At 37.6% G+C, this 21,731-nt stretch overlaps 2 protein-coding genes across 3 annotated transcripts; both read right to left on the minus strand.

Annotated features, from left to right (window-relative positions):
- Positions 1-1,668: 1,668 nt before the first annotated feature.
- On the minus strand, positions 1,669-8,954 carry LOC130560551 (adhesion G-protein coupled receptor G2-like). 2 transcript variants are annotated; one of them, XM_057344404.1, is made up of 16 exons: positions 8,873-8,954; positions 8,544-8,576; positions 8,363-8,437; positions 7,347-7,514; positions 7,230-7,262; positions 6,110-6,242; positions 5,871-6,039; positions 5,668-5,802; positions 5,221-5,334; positions 5,096-5,144; positions 4,917-5,017; positions 4,422-4,543; positions 3,985-4,250; positions 3,807-3,897; positions 3,445-3,728; positions 1,669-3,344 (listed from the first exon to the last, which is right to left on the minus strand). In XM_057344404.1, exons 1-16 carry the CDS (start codon positions 8,928-8,930, stop codon positions 3,232-3,234), a joined length of 1,944 nt encoding a protein of 647 aa, XP_057200387.1. In that variant the 5' UTR covers positions 8,931-8,954; the 3' UTR covers positions 1,669-3,231. The 2 variants fall into 2 exon arrangements, with proteins under 2 accessions (XP_057200387.1, XP_057200388.1); XM_057344405.1 differs by lacking the exon at positions 8,544-8,576 and having other exon boundaries at positions 8,873-8,950.
- A 773-nt stretch (positions 8,955-9,727) lies between these two features.
- On the minus strand, positions 9,728-21,549 carry LOC130560589 (adhesion G-protein coupled receptor G1-like). Its single transcript, XM_057344474.1, has 17 exons — positions 21,527-21,549; positions 21,350-21,426; positions 21,080-21,136; positions 17,959-18,060; positions 17,669-17,830; positions 17,226-17,351; positions 14,425-14,866; positions 14,187-14,352; positions 13,971-14,111; positions 13,439-13,552; positions 13,317-13,353; positions 13,135-13,232; positions 12,481-12,602; positions 12,044-12,309; positions 11,866-11,956; positions 11,504-11,787; positions 9,728-11,403 (listed from the first exon to the last, which is right to left on the minus strand). The coding sequence occupies exons 1-17, from the start codon at positions 21,532-21,534 to the stop codon at positions 11,291-11,293; spliced, it is 2,406 nt and encodes an 801-aa protein (XP_057200457.1). The 5' UTR covers positions 21,535-21,549; the 3' UTR covers positions 9,728-11,290.
- Positions 21,550-21,731: the final 182 nt, after the last annotated feature.

The following is a 21,731-nucleotide window of genomic DNA, read 5'->3' on the forward strand; positions in this document are numbered from 1 at the left end:
CCACGATTAGCTTCAAACAGACACAGTTTTCTCATCAAACTCAAAACCAGCATGTCAGCAATTTTCCAGCCATATTTTCCAGATGATGACACTTACATTTGCCAAACTACTTTTGAGATCAAGTGAGAGCACCACAGAGAGACAAACAGTGTCAGCATGGAGGCAGTGTGTGTGCATGTTATTCAGCTATACAGACACGAATAGTGTCAGCATGGAGGCAGTGTGCTTCGTGTGTGTAGTAGGAGAACATCACAGCCGCTTCATTTCACACATTAGACCAAAGAGCATGTGGCAGAGCAGACAGCATTGTCCCTCTCTCACAGAAGCACAAATGGTGAGCAAACAATTGCCTACATTAGTAACATTGTTGTGTCTATAAATAAAAAACGCATCTATCTATCTATNTTGTCAGTTTTCACATGCAGGTACATCCAGAAATTAAATATACTGCTAACATGAGTGTTGAAAAATTCTATACCTATACCTGGACAGGCTTTGGATTTTTGCTGTTCACACACTTTTGAACAGGTTGCACAACAAGAAGACAACAATATGAAACTATAAGCAAATTTGTGCATTTGTATACACTACATGGTCATCATATTCTTAACACCAAACTCAGACTATAAATTCAATATCTAGAAGTGAATTTTCTATAACTCACTTAGGAGTCCTAATGTAATTGTGACCTAAAAGGTATTTTTGCAATCAAACAGATTACATAGAGACCATCAATCAAACACATTTATTAGCACTACATTAACTCAATGAAAAAATGAAATAATGAATACAGGTTGTTAGAAAGCAACATACTTATCTGGCATGTAGCACAGAAGATGATCCAGAGAAAAGTGTGTTTTTGCCAAGACATCGTCCTCGGTGACCGCGGCCTGTGAGAAACACTAAACACAACCATTAATGATCATTCTGATGAAGACTAAATGAAAGGATAGTCCACAGACGATTTTACCTGTTCATGCATCAATCCACAAGATCATGTGTTGAGTTTTCACTGATGGAAGAGTTCATTTACATTTTCAAACATGCAAATCAAGTTTCAGTTACACACACTCCTCTACCGACCCAAAAACACATTATATTTATAGAGATGGGATCGTCCAACATTTATGAGTGAATAATAGACAACATTTACATTCATTTAACAATATTTCATTTTCTCATGCAGCAGAAATCCTTTAAATATGAAACTTTCTATAAGAAGAATAAAAACTCATATTCACAAAAGAGAGAAAACAAACATTATATTCATTTACACGGGAAGACGTAAACCTACACGCATCAAAACGTTTCATCTATGTTTAATGTTATTGTTACATGTTTTTATTTATTTCGATTTTGTTTTGATGTTTGATTTATCATGTATGAGAAACATAAATTTATGGACAGATTATAAAACTGTGTTGCGTGCTGCATTTTACATAAACAGATCTAATCTTATGGTATTCATGCCCATCACGACATTCTCTGCTACGATGCAAATATGTTTTCTAGAAGAGGCCTTTTTTCAAGCCCTATATGGCATTTCTGCTTATTTGTTCAGTACTTTCACCATGTCGATTCTAATGAATAACCACATTAACACCTCTGTATATCTCATATCAGTTTGTTTTTATTTCATTTAAAACGCCTTACAAATCAAACCGGAAGTGTGTCCATACAGAGCAGGATTTATATTGTTCATCAGATACAGACAGATCTGAGGATCATTCACAACTACATCTGAGAGTCTGTTGTGTTTCACAGGAGGACATGAGCTCAACTTTAACAACTTCGAGTAATAGGGACTCACAAAACCTGCCTATGTTTTCAGGAAAGATTAGTAAATCAATAATGGTTCATAACTGTCAACTTACAGTTTTTTTCAACTAGCATTGTTCAATACTGAAGCCACATTTTCAAAACACACATTCAGCGAAACAGAAGTCTGTGCAGACCAAACTGTGACTCATTTCTCATTGCTTTCAGACAAAATGCATTCAGTGACCACATTTTTCAAAATTCACAAACACTTTCGTCATTCATATAGTCCACAACCTGCAAAACACTATGAATTTACAGCACACTTTTCAAATGCTAACGCACTGCTTTCAAACTGGTTAAAAACACTTTTAAAACAGAATGATGACTAATGCATTTCTGCAGTCATTATTTTACGTAAAGTATAGACAATTTTAGCTGAAATCCTGCTCAGGTGATCTGCTTTAGTCTCATGACCATGATTTACTGTACTTATAAAGGGGATGTTAGTAAATATGGATCAAAGAAGAGTGCTTCAGAGAAGGAGAGTGCATGGAAGACAAAGGAGAGGAAGACCAAGAGCCGTGATCTCTGATGAGATTATTGATGATGTAGTAAATCATGGTCTCTCTTTGAGAGAGGCGGTCTAAGGGTGCAACCAAATCTGCCGCGTTCAACAGTTGCATCAACGGTACAAATGTTCCGACAGAACAACAGGTGAGACAAGCATCCTTTGATGATACTGTAACTGAATTAGACATTCCAGACGGTATTTTCCACGATGCATGGCCAGAGAAGACATCAGATGTGATGTTGATGAGAACTTGTGGCCAAATGCAGGAGAGAGGGAGAACTAGAACCCTCACTGTACTTTTGTTGATGTGTTGAATTCATTTTTATTCTTTATTTTTTTATCATCACCTGGAACTTTTTTCCTCTTTTTTTCACCTTCGTACTGTAACTTTCAAAGATGAAGTACTACTGTATAAACAAAGAAAACTTACTGTACGCATATGTAACAAGACTGATTACAAAATGCTGTAGTACATTCATTAAAGTGAAAATGAGTGATTTTATTTGAAAGACTGATTTATGAGACAAATAATTCAACAGTTACTAATAAAGTTCATCATTTCTTTAATGCTCCTTGTTGTTAGTGTTTTTTAGGTCAGTATGTTATGAATGAAATGTATGTTTTCTGAATGAGAATTGTTGTCAGTGTCATGATCTTATTTTGAGACATAGATGAAGTGTTTTGTTGGTCGGAGTGAGTTTTGTGAGTTGTGTTTGGCCAACAGTCATGTTGGTAATGCAGACTGTGTGAAGAGTTTTGAAAATGTGGCTTCAGTATTGAACAACGCTTGTTAGCAGTTGAAAAAAACTGTAAGTATCTGAAAACTACACAACATATGAAATTGTACGTGGTGATGTGTACTCATTATGAGAGGAAACACAGCACCTTCACTATTATGTTTAGATATTCTCTTGTGTAGTGTTAATGGAGGAAGAGGATCTGTCGGGATCATCAGAGAAACTGCCCTCGACATCATTACGAATGTGATAATAATACAGAAAGAGAAAAAACCCTGAAGAACAACAAACAAACAAACAATTAGAGACAAATCCTTCATCCTTAAATCACAGGCGATATATTTATTACACATGTAGTGCAGGAGTATTTCTCACCCTGAAAAGAGTTGAGCACACAGAAGATATAGTAGGACGGGATGATCATGTCTCCATAACTGAAGAAAGCCACGGCCCACGTCAAGCCCAGGAGAACAAACAGACTCAAGATCATCAGCAGACGCTTCTTCAGCGCTGCTTTCTTGACATCAGCCACGCGCACGTTTCTTGCTTGAATCATTTTGGTGACGATCATGACGAAGACTCCTGTTGTGAAACTGAAGACCAAGGAATAGTAGCCGATGTTCACTATGTAGTGAATGTAGTGATTTGTGATCCAGCACCTGTGATGAGAAAGTCAAAGACTGTGAAGATGAAGGGCTCATTATTTACAGTCCCGTGACGCGTGAAGCTAAACTTACATTCGTGTTGTTTTTTCAGCCGTGGATTGAATGACGACTGACTTGTATTCTCCGAGAGCAGCGATAATCACAACGACTGGACACGAACACACTGAAAACAGATCGAGACGAGCTCAACTGTCTGCGAGTTTTCACGTCCTCTTCATAGAATGGAAAAGGAAGATTTGCTTGAACTCACCCCATCCTGACACAATGATCTTCTTCATATAGTTTTGGATGGTGATATTTTGTCGGATGAGCCAGAAATACACATGAAGAGCTTGAAGGAAGAACCAGGTGAATGTTGACAGCATAGAGTAGTGCATGATCAACGCTATGACAGTGCATACCGAGCTGGACTGTGTGTCGGCGATGCTCTCGTTGGACAAAAACGATAAATTCAGCGTAAATAAAGCCACAAACATATTGATCAGGATCTTCGTGGACTGGCTCGATTTGTTTTTCCTGTCGAAATACAAAAGCAAAAGTCACCTTCGACTGACGCACAACTGATGCAGGACGAGTTACACACGAAAGATAAATAATCAACCTAAACAAGCATCAGTAAGAGGGATTTGTGACTTTACGAACATCACTGATGTGTTGTATGTGTGATTACAGTATGTGATACTGTACCGTAACAAGCAATGCATGAACAGAGCGATGCCCAGAAAAAACATGGATGAAGCACAACCAATAGAAGAGATATAAGTCAATGAGTCCACATGAGATGAGGGGATGTCTGCATTGGGAATCGACTGAAAGATGAAAGAACAGAGATGGTTACACATACATCAGTAGATTTCAATTCAGTTGTCTCATGACAGACTGACTGCTGTTCACGACATTATTCATATTCAACTTCACATCTGTTTTATATGTTTGCTGATGTCAGTTTTTCTCTGGAGAATAATACTTCAGTAATCGCACATGTGCAGAGTTTCCAAAGAGATCTTAATATGACCATCAACAAATTCTCAAAGGATCACTCGCTCTTACTGTATGTCAACAATTGACTCATTTGTGTTTATTTCTACTCAAGAGAAACGTGAGACAAATCTGATACTTTAATTCACTTTAAAAAAACATTAAAAACTGATGAAAGAGCAAACTTTGAGAAACACATCTTACCATCAGCACCGCGAAGAACGTCAGATGTGAACATGAGCACTTGATGATTGTCATGTTGATTATTTGTGTGTCACAGCCGAATGTTGTCCACTTCAGGTTTCCTACACAAAATGAGATAAAAAATGAGATAAAAAAGGGAAAACTGATTGTGCAATACAACTATTTGAAACTGTATTTACCTCTGCCGTCCCAGGAATTGCAAGACCAAACCGAAGGATTTTCAACAACCTGTACAAAAACACAAAGTTTGATTTTCATTTTTGTTACAGTTATACGTTTTTTCTAGTATGGAAAAAATCACTACCAGATTTCCAGCTCGGATGATTATCTCAATATTGTCAGTAAGATTTGAGATATTGGCTCCCATCGATATTCCATAAACCTCATTATTCAAAACAGTGTGATTTTGATCTTCTTCCTAAAGCAGAAAGAGTGAATAATCTCATTCTAACATGATGGAATTAGACAGGTAAAGAAACAGGTGTGTTTAATATTCCTACCAGCAACATTTACAGGCCCAAACACCACAGAGATAGAAATGTTTAAAGCTGAACACTATCTAAAGAATCAGCGGATCTACTGTATCGGTGTAAGCAGGGGTGTAGCTGCCGTGAGACCCCAGCGTGAAGATGTTGAGACGTTTCATCATTATTTGTGTCAGATTTCACAACATTATGTGGTTATAGAGACAGAAAGAGGCAGAAAGCTGATACAAAAAGTAAATCTTGTGGAAATCAATGTGTACGATTACATTGACGTCCATGTTTTTGAACTGAAGAACTCCAACAAATGCGCTTCCGTTGTTTTCCAGACGGGATTTATTGAATGCCTCCGCTGAGATTTTTACTAACCAGGAATACTGTTTCTGCCCGATATTTTGAGTAACCTGTAAGAAAATGACACCACGATAAATGAAAGATCACATCTCAGAAGAGGCGTGAAGAAGACACCTACACTTATCTCATCCTGATCTGATGAGGAGAACATGGTGACGTCTTTGGGTTCTGTGTTCCTGTCCTGTCTGTACACGAGACCTTTAACAACTTCCATGACAATCTCTTCAGTACTTTCATTGTTTTTCTCCATTTCGTCCACTATGGTCTCAAAGCCACTCATTAAATCTCTGAAACATGGTTGAAGTCACATGATGTTCTGCAGTAGAGATTAAGACAACAGGGGACAGGTTCACTTACGACGCTTCTGAAGCACTGATGGTTGCTGTTGAAGTCGATGGCGTTGATGAATTGATGGTCAGAGATGGACTGCTGCATGTAACACACACAGCTTGAGTCCCTTTCACATGCAGAAGATATTCGCTTCCGGTATCTCATGAAAATAAAGATATTCTATTAGCGCAGTGGTTCTCAAACTGGGGGCCCCAAGATGGATCCAGGGGGACCACAGATTTTGTGGCATTTTATGAAATATAGAAATGTATCATAGATTTTATGCAATCAAACATCAGAAAAATGACACCACAAACCAAACGAATTGAGGTTCCAGCATTGTATAACTGAATGTTTTTGGTTTAATTCAAATTCTAAGTTTAAGATTATACGTCTTTATATGGGGGGCCGCAAAGCGATGCACTTAACACAAAGGGGGCCTTACAACGAAAACGTTTGAGAACCACTGTATTAGCGTGTGTGTGTACAGGTTTTATTGTGGGGACCCGCTAGTGTGCGCAGAATTCAAATGGAGATTTAAACACTATGTTTATTTGAAAATCAAAAAATGCTGTTTTTTCTGTGATAGTAATGTAGGGTTAAGAAAAACATGTACAGTTTGTGCGACACGCGACAAGTAATGATAGCACATATGCATCTTCATGCACTTAAGTCACTTTGGACGAAAGCATCTGCCAAATGCATTTAGGTGTTTCTTATCAGCCCTTTTTAATATGAGTTACTAATGTATTATCTAATCCTGCAAGCCCTACAGTAAGTAAGATAATGCACAGCCAGCCCATTGTTATCGCAGAACAAACCCCACAGGGTGATCAGGACCTGACGCTGAAATTTTGCAATGACAACCAGCTGCCTGTACATGATCCTGCTTATTGTACTGATACTAACCTCATAAGTACATTTTTGGAAATTAAATATCTTGTATGCTCATCTGTATGCAGACCTTGCATGAGGAAAACCCATTTACTTTTGGTTTTAAGGCAAGATGGAGATGAACATGCAACTTGATTTAATCTTTTGTAAATATAATCTCATATATCAAGCATATATTTATTGCATTAATGTATAATTTAAACTGCAATGGTCAAGATGACTACGGTACAGTTGTTATGGGGGAATAACATACCGATGATTGTCACGACTGGTTGTCCAGAGTGCCCTGTAGAAGTAGAAGATATAAACTGAGACACTAAATGCTATAATCTTTCCTGTCTGTATGAATAAAAGTAAGTGTGACACACACCTGTTAAATTCGTACAGTCAACTGATCGCAGATTTTGCAGCTGATCTGACAGGAACAACACGTCTGGGTCAATGATCTCATTCGTTATTACTTTATATAGGCCTGATAAACCCCGTCCTTTTGTTATTTTTAATTGAATTGGTTTTCCTGATGGCGTTTTGCATTTTCCTAAAAAGCAAAGCGATCATATGTTACATTTGCTGAAGCGGTTATGATTGAAGGGGAACTCAGCCAAAAAAATGAAAATTCTATCATGAATTACCCTCATGTCTATAAAAATGTCTAAATAAAGCGACGAGCATACTTTTTGTGCGCAAAAAAACAATAATGATGACCATATTCAACTATTTCCTGACTTCCGCGTCAGTGTAAAACGCGCGCCCGGACGACCACGCGACACATGCGTGTGCTGACGTAAAACGGCGGCTCCTGCGTCCGCTCAACATGCATGCGTTGTGAACGCGGGCTCGGTCCTAAGGTTGTTGAACGACTTGAGGGTTAGTAATTCATGACAGAATTGTCATTTTCTGATGGAGTATCCCTTTCCAGGCTATGTTTGAACTTAAGAAAGGATGTAGCATAGTGCACGGTGGGCAAAATATGTATTTAACATGCCAACTTTACTACACACAGTTCACATGAACAGTTCAGCCATTTTTGGCAGACATAAGTAGTAGTAAAAAAAGAAATTGAAAATTTCCAAAAGACGAAATCAAGCCCCATCGTACATATTTTTCCCGATATACATCACAATTCGAAAAAAACCCACCATTACAACCTTCGTTTTATGCCGACCTCCACAAGGAGTCGACATGAAATCAATATGAGAGGGATTTTAGTATGAATACGTTAGCCTTAAGAATATCTATTACTGTAAGGCCAACAAAAAAATCACATGTAAGATGTAAGCATTCAAAACGTGCGTGTTAAATACATGTTTCCCCCACTGTATTAATAGGAAATGTATTCTAATAGGAAAAAAAATTCTATACATAATTTAAACACACAGATTGTACCATCGGTAGATGGGTAGTTTTTGCCATTCATTTTGCATCGGTTCCCATTCAGCGTATTACATGTCAGTTTTATAGCTGGAAGAAAGAATTAACTGAATGAATTTGTCAGTTTTCACATGCAGGTACATCCAGAAATTAAATATACTGCTAACATGAGTGTTGAAAAATTCTATACCTATACCTGGACAGGCTTTGGATTTTTGCTGTTCACACACTTTTGAACAGGTTGCACAACAAGAAGACAACAATATGAAACTATAAGCAAATTTGTGCATTTGTATACACTACATGGTCATCATATTCTTAACACCAAACTCAGACTATAAATTCAATATCTAGAAGTGAATTTTCTATAACTCACTTAGGAGTCCTAATGTAATTGTGACCTAAAAGGTATTTTTGCAATCAAACAGATTACATAGAGACCATCAATCAAACACATTTATTAGCACTACATTAACTCAATGAAAAAATGAAATAATGAATACAGGTTGTTAGAAAGCAACATACTTATCTGGCATGTAGCACAGAAGATGATCCAGAGAAAAGTGTGTTTTTGCCAAGACATCGTCCTCGGTGACCGCGGCCTGTGAGAAACACTAAACACAACCATTAATGATCATTCTGATGAAGACTAAATGAAAGGATAGTCCACAGACGATTTTACCTGTTCATGCATCAATCCACAAGATCATGTGTTGAGTTTTCACTGATGGAAGAGTTCATTTACATTTTCAAACATGCAAATCAAGTTTCAGTTACACACACTCCTCTACCGACCCAAAAACACATTATATTTATAGAGATGGGATCGTCCAACATTTATGAGTGAATAATAGACAACATTTACATTCATTTAACAATATTTCATTTTCTCATGCAGCAGAAATCCTTTAAATATGAAACTTTCTATAAGAAGAATAAAAACTCATATTCACAAAAGAGAGAAAACAAACATTATATTCATTTACACGGGAAGACGTAAACCTACACGCATCAAAACGTTTCATCTATGTTTAATGTTATTGTTACATGTTTTTATTTATTTCGATTTTGTTTTGATGTTTGATTTATCATGTATGAGAAACATAAATTTATGGACAGATTATAAAACTGTGTTGCGTGCTGCATTTTACATAAACAGATCTAATCTTATGGTATTCATGCCCATCACGACATTCTCTGCTACGATGCAAATATGTTTTCTAGAAGAGGCCTTTTTTCAAGCCCTATATGGCATTTCTGCTTATTTGTTCAGTACTTTCACCATGTCGATTCTAATGAATAACCACATTAACACCTCTGTATATCTCATATCAGTTTGTTTTTATTTCATTTAAAACGCCTTACAAATCAAACCGGAAGTGTGTCCATACAGAGCAGGATTTATATTGTTCATCAGATACAGACAGATCTGAGGATCATTCACAACTACATCTGAGAGTCTGTTGTGTTTCACAGGAGGACATGAGCTCAACTTTAACAACTTCGAGTAATAGGGACTCACAAAACCTGCCTATGTTTTCAGGAAAGATTAGTAAATCAATAATGGTTCATAACTGTCAACTTACAGTTTTTTTCAACTAGCATTGTTCAATACTGAAGCCACATTTTCAAAACACACATTCAGCGAAACAGAAGTCTGTGCAGACCAAACTGTGACTCATTTCTCATTGCTTTCAGACAAAATGCATTCAGTGACCACATTTTTCAAAATTCACAAACACTTTCGTCATTCATATAGTCCACAACCTGCAAAACACTATGAATTTACAGCACACTTTTCAAATGCTAACGCACTGCTTTCAAACTGGTTAAAAACACTTTTAAAACAGAATGATGACTAATGCATTTCTGCAGTCATTATTTTACGTAAAGTATAGACAATTTTAGCTGAAATCCTGCTCAGGTGATCTGCTTTAGTCTCATGACCATGATTTACTGTACTTATAAAGGGGATGTTAGTAAATATGGATCAAAGAAGAGTGCTTCAGAGAAGGAGAGTGCATGGAAGACAAAGGAGAGGAAGACCAAGAGCCGTGATCTCTGATGAGATTATTGATGATGTAGTAAATCATGGTCTCTCTTTGAGAGAGGCGGTCTAAGGGTGCAACCAAATCTGCCGCGTTCAACAGTTGCATCAACGGTACAAATGTTCCGACAGAACAACAGGTGAGACAAGCATCCTTTGATGATACTGTAACTGAATTAGACATTCCAGACGGTATTTTCCACGATGCATGGCCAGAGAAGACATCAGATGTGATGTTGATGAGAACTTGTGGCCAAATGCAGGAGAGAGGGAGAACTAGAACCCTCACTGTACTTTTGTTGATGTGTTGAATTCATTTTTATTCTTTATTTTTTTATCATCACCTGGAACTTTTTTCCTCTTTTTTTCACCTTCGTACTGTAACTTTCAAAGATGAAGTACTACTGTATAAACAAAGAAAACTTACTGTACGCATATGTAACAAGACTGATTACAAAATGCTGTAGTACATTCATTAAAGTGAAAATGAGTGATTTTATTTGAAAGACTGATTTATGAGACAAATAATTCAACAGTTACTAATAAAGTTCATCATTTCTTTAATGCTCCTTGTTGTTAGTGTTTTTTAGGTCAGTATGTTATGAATGAAATGTATGTTTTCTGAATGAGAATTGTTGTCAGTGTCATGATCTTATTTTGAGACATAGATGAAGTGTTTTGTTGGTCGGAGTGAGTTTTGTGAGTTGTGTTTGGCCAACAGTCATGTTGGTAATGCAGACTGTGTGAAGAGTTTTGAAAATGTGGCTTCAGTATTGAACAACGCTTGTTAGCAGTTGAAAAAAACTGTAAGTATCTGAAAACTACACAACATATGAAATTGTACGTGGTGATGTGTACTCATTATGAGAGGAAACACAGCACCTTCACTATTATGTTTAGATATTCTCTTGTGTAGTGTTAATGGAGGAAGAGGATCTGTCGGGATCATCAGAGAAACTGCCCTCGACATCATTACGAATGTGATAATAATACAGAAAGAGAAAAAACCCTGAAGAACAACAAACAAACAAACAATTAGAGACAAATCCTTCATCCTTAAATCACAGGCGATATATTTATTACACATGTAGTGCAGGAGTATTTCTCACCCTGAAAAGAGTTGAGCACACAGAAGATATAGTAGGACGGGATGATCATGTCTCCATAACTGAAGAAAGCCACGGCCCACGTCAAGCCCAGGAGAACAAACAGACTCAAGATCATCAGCAGACGCTTCTTCAGCGCTGCTTTCTTGACATCAGCCACGCGCACGTTTCTTGCTTGAATCATTTTGGTGACGATCATGACGAAGACTCCTGTTGTGAAACTGAAGACCAAGGAATAGTAGCCGATGTTCACTATGTAGTGAATGTAGTGATTTGTGATCCAGCACCTGTGATGAGAAAGTCAAAGACTGTGAAGATGAAGGGCTCATTATTTACAGTCCCGTGACGCGTGAAGCTAAACTTACATTCGTGTTGTTTTTTCAGCCGTGGATTGAATGACGACTGACTTGTATTCTCCGAGAGCAGCGATAATCACAACGACTGGACACGAACACACTGAAAACAGATCGAGACGAGCTCAACTGTCTGCGAGTTTTCACGTCCTCTTCATAGAATGGAAAAGGAAGATTTGCTTGAACTCACCCCATCCTGACACAATGATCTTCTTCATATAGTTTTGGATGGTGATATTTTGTCGGATGAGCCAGAAATACACATGAAGAGCTTGAAGGAAGAACCAGGTGAATGTTGACAGCATAGAGTAGTGCATGATCAACGCTATGACAGTGCATACCGAGCTGGACTGTGTGTCGGCGATGCTCTCGTTGGACAAAAACGATAAATTCAGCGTAAATAAAGCCACAAACATATTGATCAGGATCTTCGTGGACTGGCTCGATTTGTTTTTCCTGTCGAAATACAAAAGCAAAAGTCACCTTCGACTGACGCACAACTGATGCAGGACGAGTTACACACGAAAGATAAATAATCAACCTAAACAAGCATCAGTAAGAGGGATTTGTGACTTTACGAACATCACTGATGTGTTGTATGTGTGATTACAGTATGTGATACTGTACCGTAACAAGCAATGCATGAACAGAGCGATGCCCAGAAAAAACATGGATGAAGCACAACCAATAGAAGAGATATAAGTCAATGAGTCCACATGAGATGAGGGGATGTCTGCATTGGGAATCGACTGAAAGATGAAAGAACAGAGATGGTTACACATACATCAGTAGATTTCAATTCAGTTGTCTCATGACAGACTGACTGCTGTTCACGACATTATTCATATTCAACTTCACATTTGTTTTAGATAAACACCACTTAAGACAAATGTGATCTCTGTAATTTCTCAGTTGTTTCTCCCTAGACAGTAACACAATTAAATTGAGAGCAAATGAAGATGCACATAAGTCAGTACACTAGTTGCACATATATGTAGATGTAGTGTATATTTCTATATTTCTATTTTTACATGTTTAAATTCCACCCCTGCAGCATGGTTTAAGTATTATTTATTATGTGTGTGTGTTGCACTTTTCCTGGCATTCACTGTGGACAGCAAAGAAAGAATTACATTGTGCAGGGAAACTTGTCTTCCTCACTGTGCACACGACAATAAACGCTTTGAATTTGATTAGAAAGAGAAACATGTGAGACAAAGCTGATACTTTAATGTAACACCAAGAGCTACAAAGAAGCAAACTTTGAGGAACACATCTTACCATCAGCACCGCGAAGAACGTCAGATGTGAACATGAGCACTTGATGATGGAGTCATTTCTTTGCGTGTCACAGCCGAACGTCGTCCACGTCAGGTTTCCTCAACAACAACAAAAAAGAAAAACGCGATGACGAGAGCAATTTGATGCGAATTGCGAATGCAAGTATGTGTAACTGTGTTTACCTCTGCCATCCCAAGAGTTGCAAGACACATCGCCAGTCTGTACAAGAAGAGAAGTTTTATTTTCATTTGGTCACGATGTAAGTTCATCATAACAATGTGTTACTCAAAAAAGAAAAAATTACCCGATTTTCTGTCCGGATGATGATTTCAATATTTTTAGAAAGATTTGAGAGTTTGGCTCCCATCGATATTCCATAAACTTCTTTGTTTAAAACAATGCGACTTTTATCTCTGTCCTAAATCAGAAATCATGCAATGGAGTAAACGATTGCATTCAAAAATGTTTAAAAAACAAAAACAGGTAAAGAAATAACATTCCTACAAGCAACATTTACAGGCCCAAGCACCACATGTTTAAACCCGAACACTCTATCTAAAGAATCAGAGTACAGCGGATCTATGATTTTATCAATCTGATTGAAAGATTCACGCATTAATCAAGCGTACAGCGTCAGCTCTGGCATCAGTTGGTCAAAAATCTGACCCCTTCTTTTCAAGTTATATGTAGAAACAGGTGGAGATTTTCATCTGTTGTGGTGCTTGAGAAAGACCCTAACTTCTAGTGTAACAGATGTTACATTTCACAACATTTTTTTTCAGACAGAGGCAGAAAGCAGATTGCAGTAAACTGAAAAATGAAACGTGTACGATTACATTGACGTCCATGTTTTTGAACTGAAGAACTCCAACAAACGCGCTTCCGTTGTTTTCCAGACGGGATTTATTGAATGCCTCGTCTGAGATTTTAACATACCAAGAACTCATTTTCTGGTCTATGTTTTGAGCCTCAGTCACCTGTAAATAAATGACCAAGATCAATGAACGATCACACATCAGAGGAACTGTGTTTGAATGTTTCTCAAGACATACGCTTATCTCCTGATCTGATGAGGAGAACATGATGACGTCTCTGGGTTCTGTGCTCCTGTCCTGTATGTAGACAACACCTTTAACGCCTTCCTCCGCAATGGGTTTAGTGGTTCGGTTGGTTTTTTTCATCTCATTTGCAATGTTCTCAAGGTTGTCCATCATCTTTCTGCAATATTATTTTAAAATCACAGGATGTTCAGCAGTGGAGATTAAAACAACTGATGACGGGTTCACTTACGAAGCTGCGGAAGCACTGATGGTTTTAGATGAATTGGTGGTTGTGGATGGAGTCGTGTCTGTGGGTGGAGTCGTGTCTGTGGGTGGAGTCGTGTCTGTGGGTGGGGTCACGGTTGTGGATGGAGTCGTGTCTGTGGGTGGAGTCGTGTCTGTGGATGGAGTCGTGTCTGTGGGTGGGGTCACGGTTGTGGATGGAGTCGTGTCTGTGGGTGGGGTCACGGTTGTGGATGGAGTCGTGTCTGTGGGTGGGGTCAGGGTTGTGGATGGAGTCGTTTTTGTAAAAGCAGTCGTGTCTGTGGATGGAGACGTGTCTGTAAAAGCAGTCTTGTTTGTGGATAGAGTCATGGTTGTAGAGGGTGATGGGCTCGTAGATGGTTTGATGCAGGTCACACATGTTGTTTTATTTCCTTTTACATGCAAAATGTATGTACTTCCTTCTTTCCCTATATCAAATGGAAAGAGACAAGGTTTTATTCCCTTTCTGTCTTGCATGGGCGCCTCCCACAACAGCTACAAACTACACCCATACGCCAGCAAATGTGTTTAAATCAGATTGGTATAGTGTAAATAATCAATAATCTACGCTATAGAGTGCCTCAGTCATGATGTAGTTTTGTAGTCCAAAACCTACAAACTTTTGGTTTAAATTCCTGAAATCAGGTGTGCTTGACACAGCGTTGCGTCTAGTAATTAGTTACTGTAATTTAATTACTTTTCCCTTGAAAAAGTAAAGTAAGGGTTTACTCTATTTTTTTCTGTAATTTAATTACTGTTACTTCTGATGTAATTACAGTAAACTAGGGCTGTCAAAAGATTAACATTTTTAATTGCGATTAATCACATCCTTTTCGTATGATTAACTGCCATTAATCGCACACCTATTGTGAAATTAAACATACACTATTTATTTTGTTTAACATGTTTATTTTAGTGCTGTCAATCGATTAAAAAAATTTAAATAACTAATCACACACAGCATTTATGTTTTTAAATATACTTTTACATTCTAATAATTTTACATTTTATCTCCAAATGAATGTAGAAACAACACATTTCTTTAACATCATTTTATGAATGAAAGCAAACATTCTAATATTCTGGCCTTTGCAACTGATGTCTTAATTAAATATATATATTTTTTCTACTAATCAAACCCATTAAAATATACAGAAAATAAATAAAGTTCTCAAACACTTTACAGTCTTTATTGCTAAATATATGAAATACTGAAGAATCCTCATTAAAGCTACAAAATCACATTGATTTCTTCTTTTCTTTTGTTCTTTGATGAACATTAGTGACAGGAGTCACAGCAGCACGTTTAAGAGCGCGGCCCCTTTAAGAGCTGCCGCTCTACGCAGGTCTAATGCGCTTCCAATTGCATTCATCTAAGACTTTATTTAACTCGTTGAAGACTGTGCTTGCGAAAATACTAGACAAAACGTGCTTTCTGGCATAATCTTATGTGTTTTTGTACAACACATAATTCAACCATTTCAACTCGCGCCTAAATAGTTTAAAGGCCCTAAATTAAACTAAAGACTTTGTATAATATACTGTATGTTTGTGCAGAAGCGGAATTGACATCAAAATTCAAAGTCTAACTTTAAAGTCTGTGCTTTAATGTATAAATATAACATTTGTAATACTTTGGTCATTTAATAATACTTCATGTAGTTTTATGTGATTTATTTGAATGAATTAAAAGAGCCGTTTCATGTCTATCCTTGAATCACTGAACTAATCAAGGCTGATGTAGGATATAGAAAGTCATTAGTTATTAAAAACTTTTTGGAGAGAGTAATTTGTACAGTAATCTAATTACACTATTGAATATGTAATCGGTAACTAGTAATTCATTACTTTTTCAGAGTAACTTGCCCAACACTGGCGTGACACTCAGGATATTTATAAATGATACAATATTATACAACATTTACAGCTTTTGTAAAGAGTGGTGGCTATTCTCAAAAACAATGCAGATGGAGATTCATCAAAGTAGTTTGCTTGATTATATCGGGATTGTATTTCATAACACATAAATGCGTGCATGCGAACTGTTGTGTTCCATTCTTAAGATGATCCTGATTGACTTTTGGTGACCAGAGAGCTAAAATCCAAAAGCACTAGGAAAAATCTTATTGGCTTTTTTAAATGGGTCATATGACACGGGTAAAACGATTATTATGGTTTGTTTTAGATGTAATGTAATGTGTATACACGATTTAAGGTTCAAAAACGCTGTATTTTCCACATACCGTGCATGTTTGTATCTCCTCTTTGCTACGCCTCTCTGAAACGCACAGATTTTTAACAAAGCTCATGGCTCTGAAAAGCGAGGTGTGCTGTGATTGGCCAATTCACCAGTGCTAGTGATTGGTGGAATACTGCAAGCGTGTGAGGGAAATGTAACGCCTCTGACCATATTTGGAACATCAGGTTCCAAAGCAATTGTACTGACAGTGACATTCGGGATTTGACGTGGATTTGTTTTGTTGAATTTTACATGTCTAATACATGCATGGGTAACTTATAACACACCAAAGACACAGAAAACACGTGTTCGCGCCATATGACCCCTTTAAGGAAACAATGGGGGATGCTAACTTCTGGGTTGGCCCACAAAAATATGACATCACTGCAGCACTCTATAGAGGAGAACCGTGTTGGTGATTGTTTTTGTGACACAAATGAAGACATAATGTACTCGAAAAGACTGCACATCTAATAGCTAATGTGTGTGTAAAGTACCAGAGAAATATTTAGGTAGTAAGTCTCTTTCATAAAAGTATGTTGACTTACCGTAGCACGCAGACGCATTGTAGGCCACCCCTTCACAACTCCATTTAGGATTAACAAGAGATTGAGCATTGACATTTAAAATACCTTTAAGCATACACTGGCAGATGTGAGATGTGTTTGTGGAGTCTGTCGAAAAAACCGTGATTAGATGCACAGAATTGACACACTTCCCCTTTAAATCTGTATGTTGATGATGCAGTAACACTCTCCACCAGCTGAGTGCGCTCTACACATCAGACTGCAGGAGACAGAGGTTTTATTTGTTTTGCCTGATGCATATGGTGTCAGTGTTTTAGATTTGCATTTGTTCTGTTTGCGTCTAGTATGTTGTGTATCAAACTGCTTCTCTGTCCCTGAAGTTCAGATGATAAGTCATAAACGGAGACAGACTCTTTAAACGCTACAATCTTTCCTGTCTGTGTATGAAAGTAACTGACACACACCTGTTGAATTCAGACAGACGTCTAATGGCAGATATTGCGGTTGATCTGGCAGGAACAACATTGTGATGTCTGTTACTCCCTCGTCTAGCATTACTTCATTTTCACTCCCATTGTTTGTTATATTGAAATAAAATGTTTCCCCAGATTCTGTTTGGCAATGTCCTGAAAAGCAGAAAGATAATGTTACATTTACAATTGCCTCAGGGAATTTTCTTTAAAGAATTTGTAACCAAAATGTAAGAAATGTAACCGTATACTGTATATAAAGATATTTAGTACATGGACTTTACCTGTAGAAGATGTGTTTTGTTTGACATCCACTAAGCAAAATTTTGTCAGTGTGTCATTGAAAATCAGGTTGAAAATTTCGTCATTGCTTTGTTGGCATGTCACTTTTAGCGCGTAAAAAGAAAAAATAACTGATTAAGATACATTCAGAAATCAAATAAACTTACAGGGTATATATATGTGTGTGTGTATATATATATATATATATATATATATAAAGTATATATGTTTTTAGGGGTGTAATGATACGCATATTCATACCGAACCGTCACAAGCTGTCACGGGGAAAATTCCAAATGAAATCATCATTCCTATGCCCTACTCCCTTCGAAGGGCAGAGCCCTTGGAGTTTAGACTTTGGAGTAAACAGGGCATTTACGTGCCATTATGTAGAAGTTTTAAATGCACTTGGCAAAGGAAGCAACATAATTTCCTTATTATCTTCAGCTGGCATGTTCCCGTGACAACGAAGCATTGTGTCCGTCAGCAGATGTCACTGTTTTAATGGCATAACTTAAGCATAAAACCTAACTTTTTGCAAATAAATAATACATTTTATAGTTTAAATGCCCTGTTTACTCCAAAGTCTAAACTCCGAGGGCTCTGCCCTTCGAAGGAGTAGGGCATAGGAATGATGACTACATTTGGAATGTTGCCCGTGATGGTTCGGTACGAATACACATACAGTTACACCCTTAAATATATATGAAGAGTTTGGTAACAAAAAAAGATAACTCGTGTTTTGTTATTGTGCATTCCAATTACAATTTTTTCCAGCCGCTTACAAAATCTTTTCATGTCACACGATTTTTGAAACCTCACACTCAAAGTGCAAAACTACACACAAAATCTCCAAAACCATAAGCTATTTCTCAGCCTTTGACTCAGTTTTCAATTGCATAAAACACTTTTTTCAAAACACTACACACAATTCTCTACCTAAAACACAAAAATCTAACAGGAAGTGACTTGCTTTCCTTTTCCAAACACAACCAATCAAAACGCAACACTTATTCACCAGGTCACACACACACTCCTCACATGTGCAAACACTAATTGCTTAACTGATCACTAACCAATCACTGCTTAACTGTAGTATAGGCCTATAAATAGATCAAAGGTCAGATTACCTGTTTTGAACAATGGATGCCAACCATGGACAGAGAGCAAGAGGAGTAGGAGTAGGAGTAGGAGGAAGAGGAAGAAGAGGACGAGGACGAGGGCAAAGGCAAAGAAGAGAAGAGAAGGAAGGAGAGCCATCTCTGATGAGATTAGGGCAACACTTATTGATCGTGTGATCAACCACGGTTTGACCATGAGAGAGGCTGGACTGAGAGTCCAGCCCAACTTGAGTCGATTTACAGTGGCGTCCATTATTCGAACCTTCAGAAATGAGAACAGGTATGCAACTATCTAATGACTATTTTAGGATTACAGTAATGTACAGTAAAATACGTATGACTGCATAGTATTGCATAAACATTTGTAACTCTAAGCCATCCATTTACTGCACTGCATTGAATGAATGAGGTTGGTTATCATGCTGTACTACAGGTTTTTGTAAAATGTTTAAAGTTCCTATGCTGAACACATACCGTGTTTCAATTCTGTACAGAGTGGAAAGGCAAAGACATCATGGAGGACGAGGACGCTTGTTTACAGATGTACAAGAGACTGCAATTATAAATATGGTTTTGGCCAACAATGCAATTAGGATTCGAGAGATAAGAGAGCATATCTTGAACAATGACACCATATTTAACAACATCAATGCTGTAAGCCTGTCGACCATACAACGCATCCTCCAACGGCAACAAGTGACGATGAAACAACTTTACAAGGTGCCATTTGAGAGGAACTCTAACAGAGTCAAGAATCTGCGACATGACTTTGTAGAGGTATGTATGCAACACTACTTCCAGTACTTCAGACATACCATATTTACTCATCTGTATATCCTTTTGTCTGTTACAGAGAGTATTGGAGATGGATGCCCATGTAATTCGCCATGAATTTATTTATGTGGATGAGGTTGGCTTCAACCTCACCAAAACCAGGCGCCGCGGAAGAAATGTAATAGGACAGAGGGCAATTACCAATATCCCTGGACAGCATGGGGGTAATATAACTATGTGTGCTGCCATCACTCAAAACGGGGTCCTCCATCACAATGCCACACTGGGTCCGTACAACACCGGCCATATGCTCACTTTTCTGGATGCAATTTACACATTGCTTGTCCCAGATCCAGATCAGGAGCCTGCTAGATTTGTGGTTACATGGGACAATGTTAGTTTTCACCGGGCTGTTCTGGTCCAAAACTGGTTTGCCACCCATCCACAATTTGTAGTTTTGTACCTACCCCCATATTCACCTTTTCTAAATCCCATAGAGGAATTCTTTTCAGCCTGGCGCTGGAAAGTGTATGATCGCCAACCCTATGCCCGCATGGCGCTTCTCCAGGCAATGGAGGACGCATGTGGGGACATAGAGGTTGCCTCTGTCCAAGGTTGGATACGCCATGCTAGGAGATACTTCCCTCGATGTTTGGCAAGAGAAAACGTATCTTGTGATGTGGATGAAGTATTGTGGCCAGACCCAGCCCGGAGAAGAGATGAAGCGTAGCTTAGCACTGGTGACTGCCCCCCCACCAATTCCTGGACTATTATGAAATGACTATTATGACTTTCATACTATTATGAAAGAAGTGTTTGCCATTTATGCAAATGCTTTATCTGACATGTGTTTATGGCATTTTGAATGCAGTGTTACATTTTGAAGGAGATGTGAAGCATTTTGCATTTTGTGTGTGCAGTTTGGAAGTTGTAGGAAGTTTTGAGAAAAGTGACATAGTTTTGAAAACGTGTGTAAACAGTTGGAAAAAACTGTAATATCAATCAAGTGCAGTTGGTTTGTTTTGATTAAGCCTAATAACTAAAAATACAGCTAACTAACACAATAAAACACAATAAAAACATATAAAATTATTATAAAACATGATTTTGAAAAAAAGAGTTATCTCATTTGGAACGAAACCTATATATATATATATATATATATATATACTGTACAGTATATTTTACAGTCAAAATAATGACATATTAGTATATATTAAAGATCTACCTGGACAGCCTGAATAAACAGTCAGGTTATGACCCACAATCATTAGTTTTGAGCAGGCTGCACAACAAAAACACAAAATGATATGAGCATAAAATATTTGTGAAATTTATGTGTCAAAATGTTTACTGGCATTTATGTGGTCTTTATAAGTTTCAGACTAGATCTTTCGTTAAGATGCAACATAAAGTCATAATTGTAATAGAGGTCTAAAAAGTATTTTTGCAATCAAGCAGAACATGTCAGCATTTTTTATGTAAAAAAGCAACATACTTATCTGGCATGTAGCACAGAAGATGATCCAGAGAAAAGTGTGTTTTTGCCAAGGCATCGTCCTCGGTGACAGCGGCCTGCGAGAAACACTAAACTCTGTTATACACCATCATTAATGATCATTCTGATGAAGATTATATTAAATGATGATCCACAGAAACACACACATGATTTTACCTGTTCATACATCAATCTTCAAGATTATTTCACTGATGAAAGAGTCAATACATTTACATCCGCAAACATGCAAAATAATCACGTGTCGGTTACACACACCTCTATTGAATTTTATGCAAATAGAATTCTGTGTTAAAGCCCAGAAATAACCCATAGATGCGAAATATATATGTTTTAATCTTTATATGCGAATAACAGATAATAT

This window comes from Triplophysa rosa, linkage group LG10 (genome assembly GCF_024868665.1).
Source record: "Triplophysa rosa linkage group LG10, Trosa_1v2, whole genome shotgun sequence".
Taxonomy (NCBI): Eukaryota; Metazoa; Chordata; class Actinopteri; order Cypriniformes; family Nemacheilidae; genus Triplophysa; species Triplophysa rosa.

What these genes read in the sequence shown, in the direction of transcription:
- LOC130560551 (XM_057344404.1), bottom strand. Translation starts at nt 8,930, where the DNA reads ATGTCTTGGCAAAAACACACTTTTCTCTGGATCATCTTCTGTGCTACA. An exon ending in ACCAGTCGTGACAATCATCG is followed by an intron (nt 6,243 to 7,229) that starts GTATGTTATTCC and finishes TATTTTCATGAG; the next exon opens with ATACCGGAAGCGAATATCTT. An exon ending in TCATCCGAGCTGGAAATCTG is followed by an intron (nt 5,145 to 5,220) that starts GTAGTGATTTTT and finishes GTTTTTGTACAG; the next exon opens with GTTGTTGAAAATCCTTCGGT.
- LOC130560589 (XM_057344474.1), bottom strand. An exon ending in CATCAGATCAGGAGATAAGC is followed by an intron (nt 14,112 to 14,186) that starts GTATGTCTTGAG and finishes ATTTATTTACAG; the next exon opens with GTGACTGAGGCTCAAAACAT. An exon ending in CGTTCTTCGCGGTGCTGATG is followed by an intron (nt 12,603 to 13,134) that starts GTAAGATGTGTT and finishes TTCATCTTTCAG; the next exon opens with TCGATTCCCAATGCAGACAT.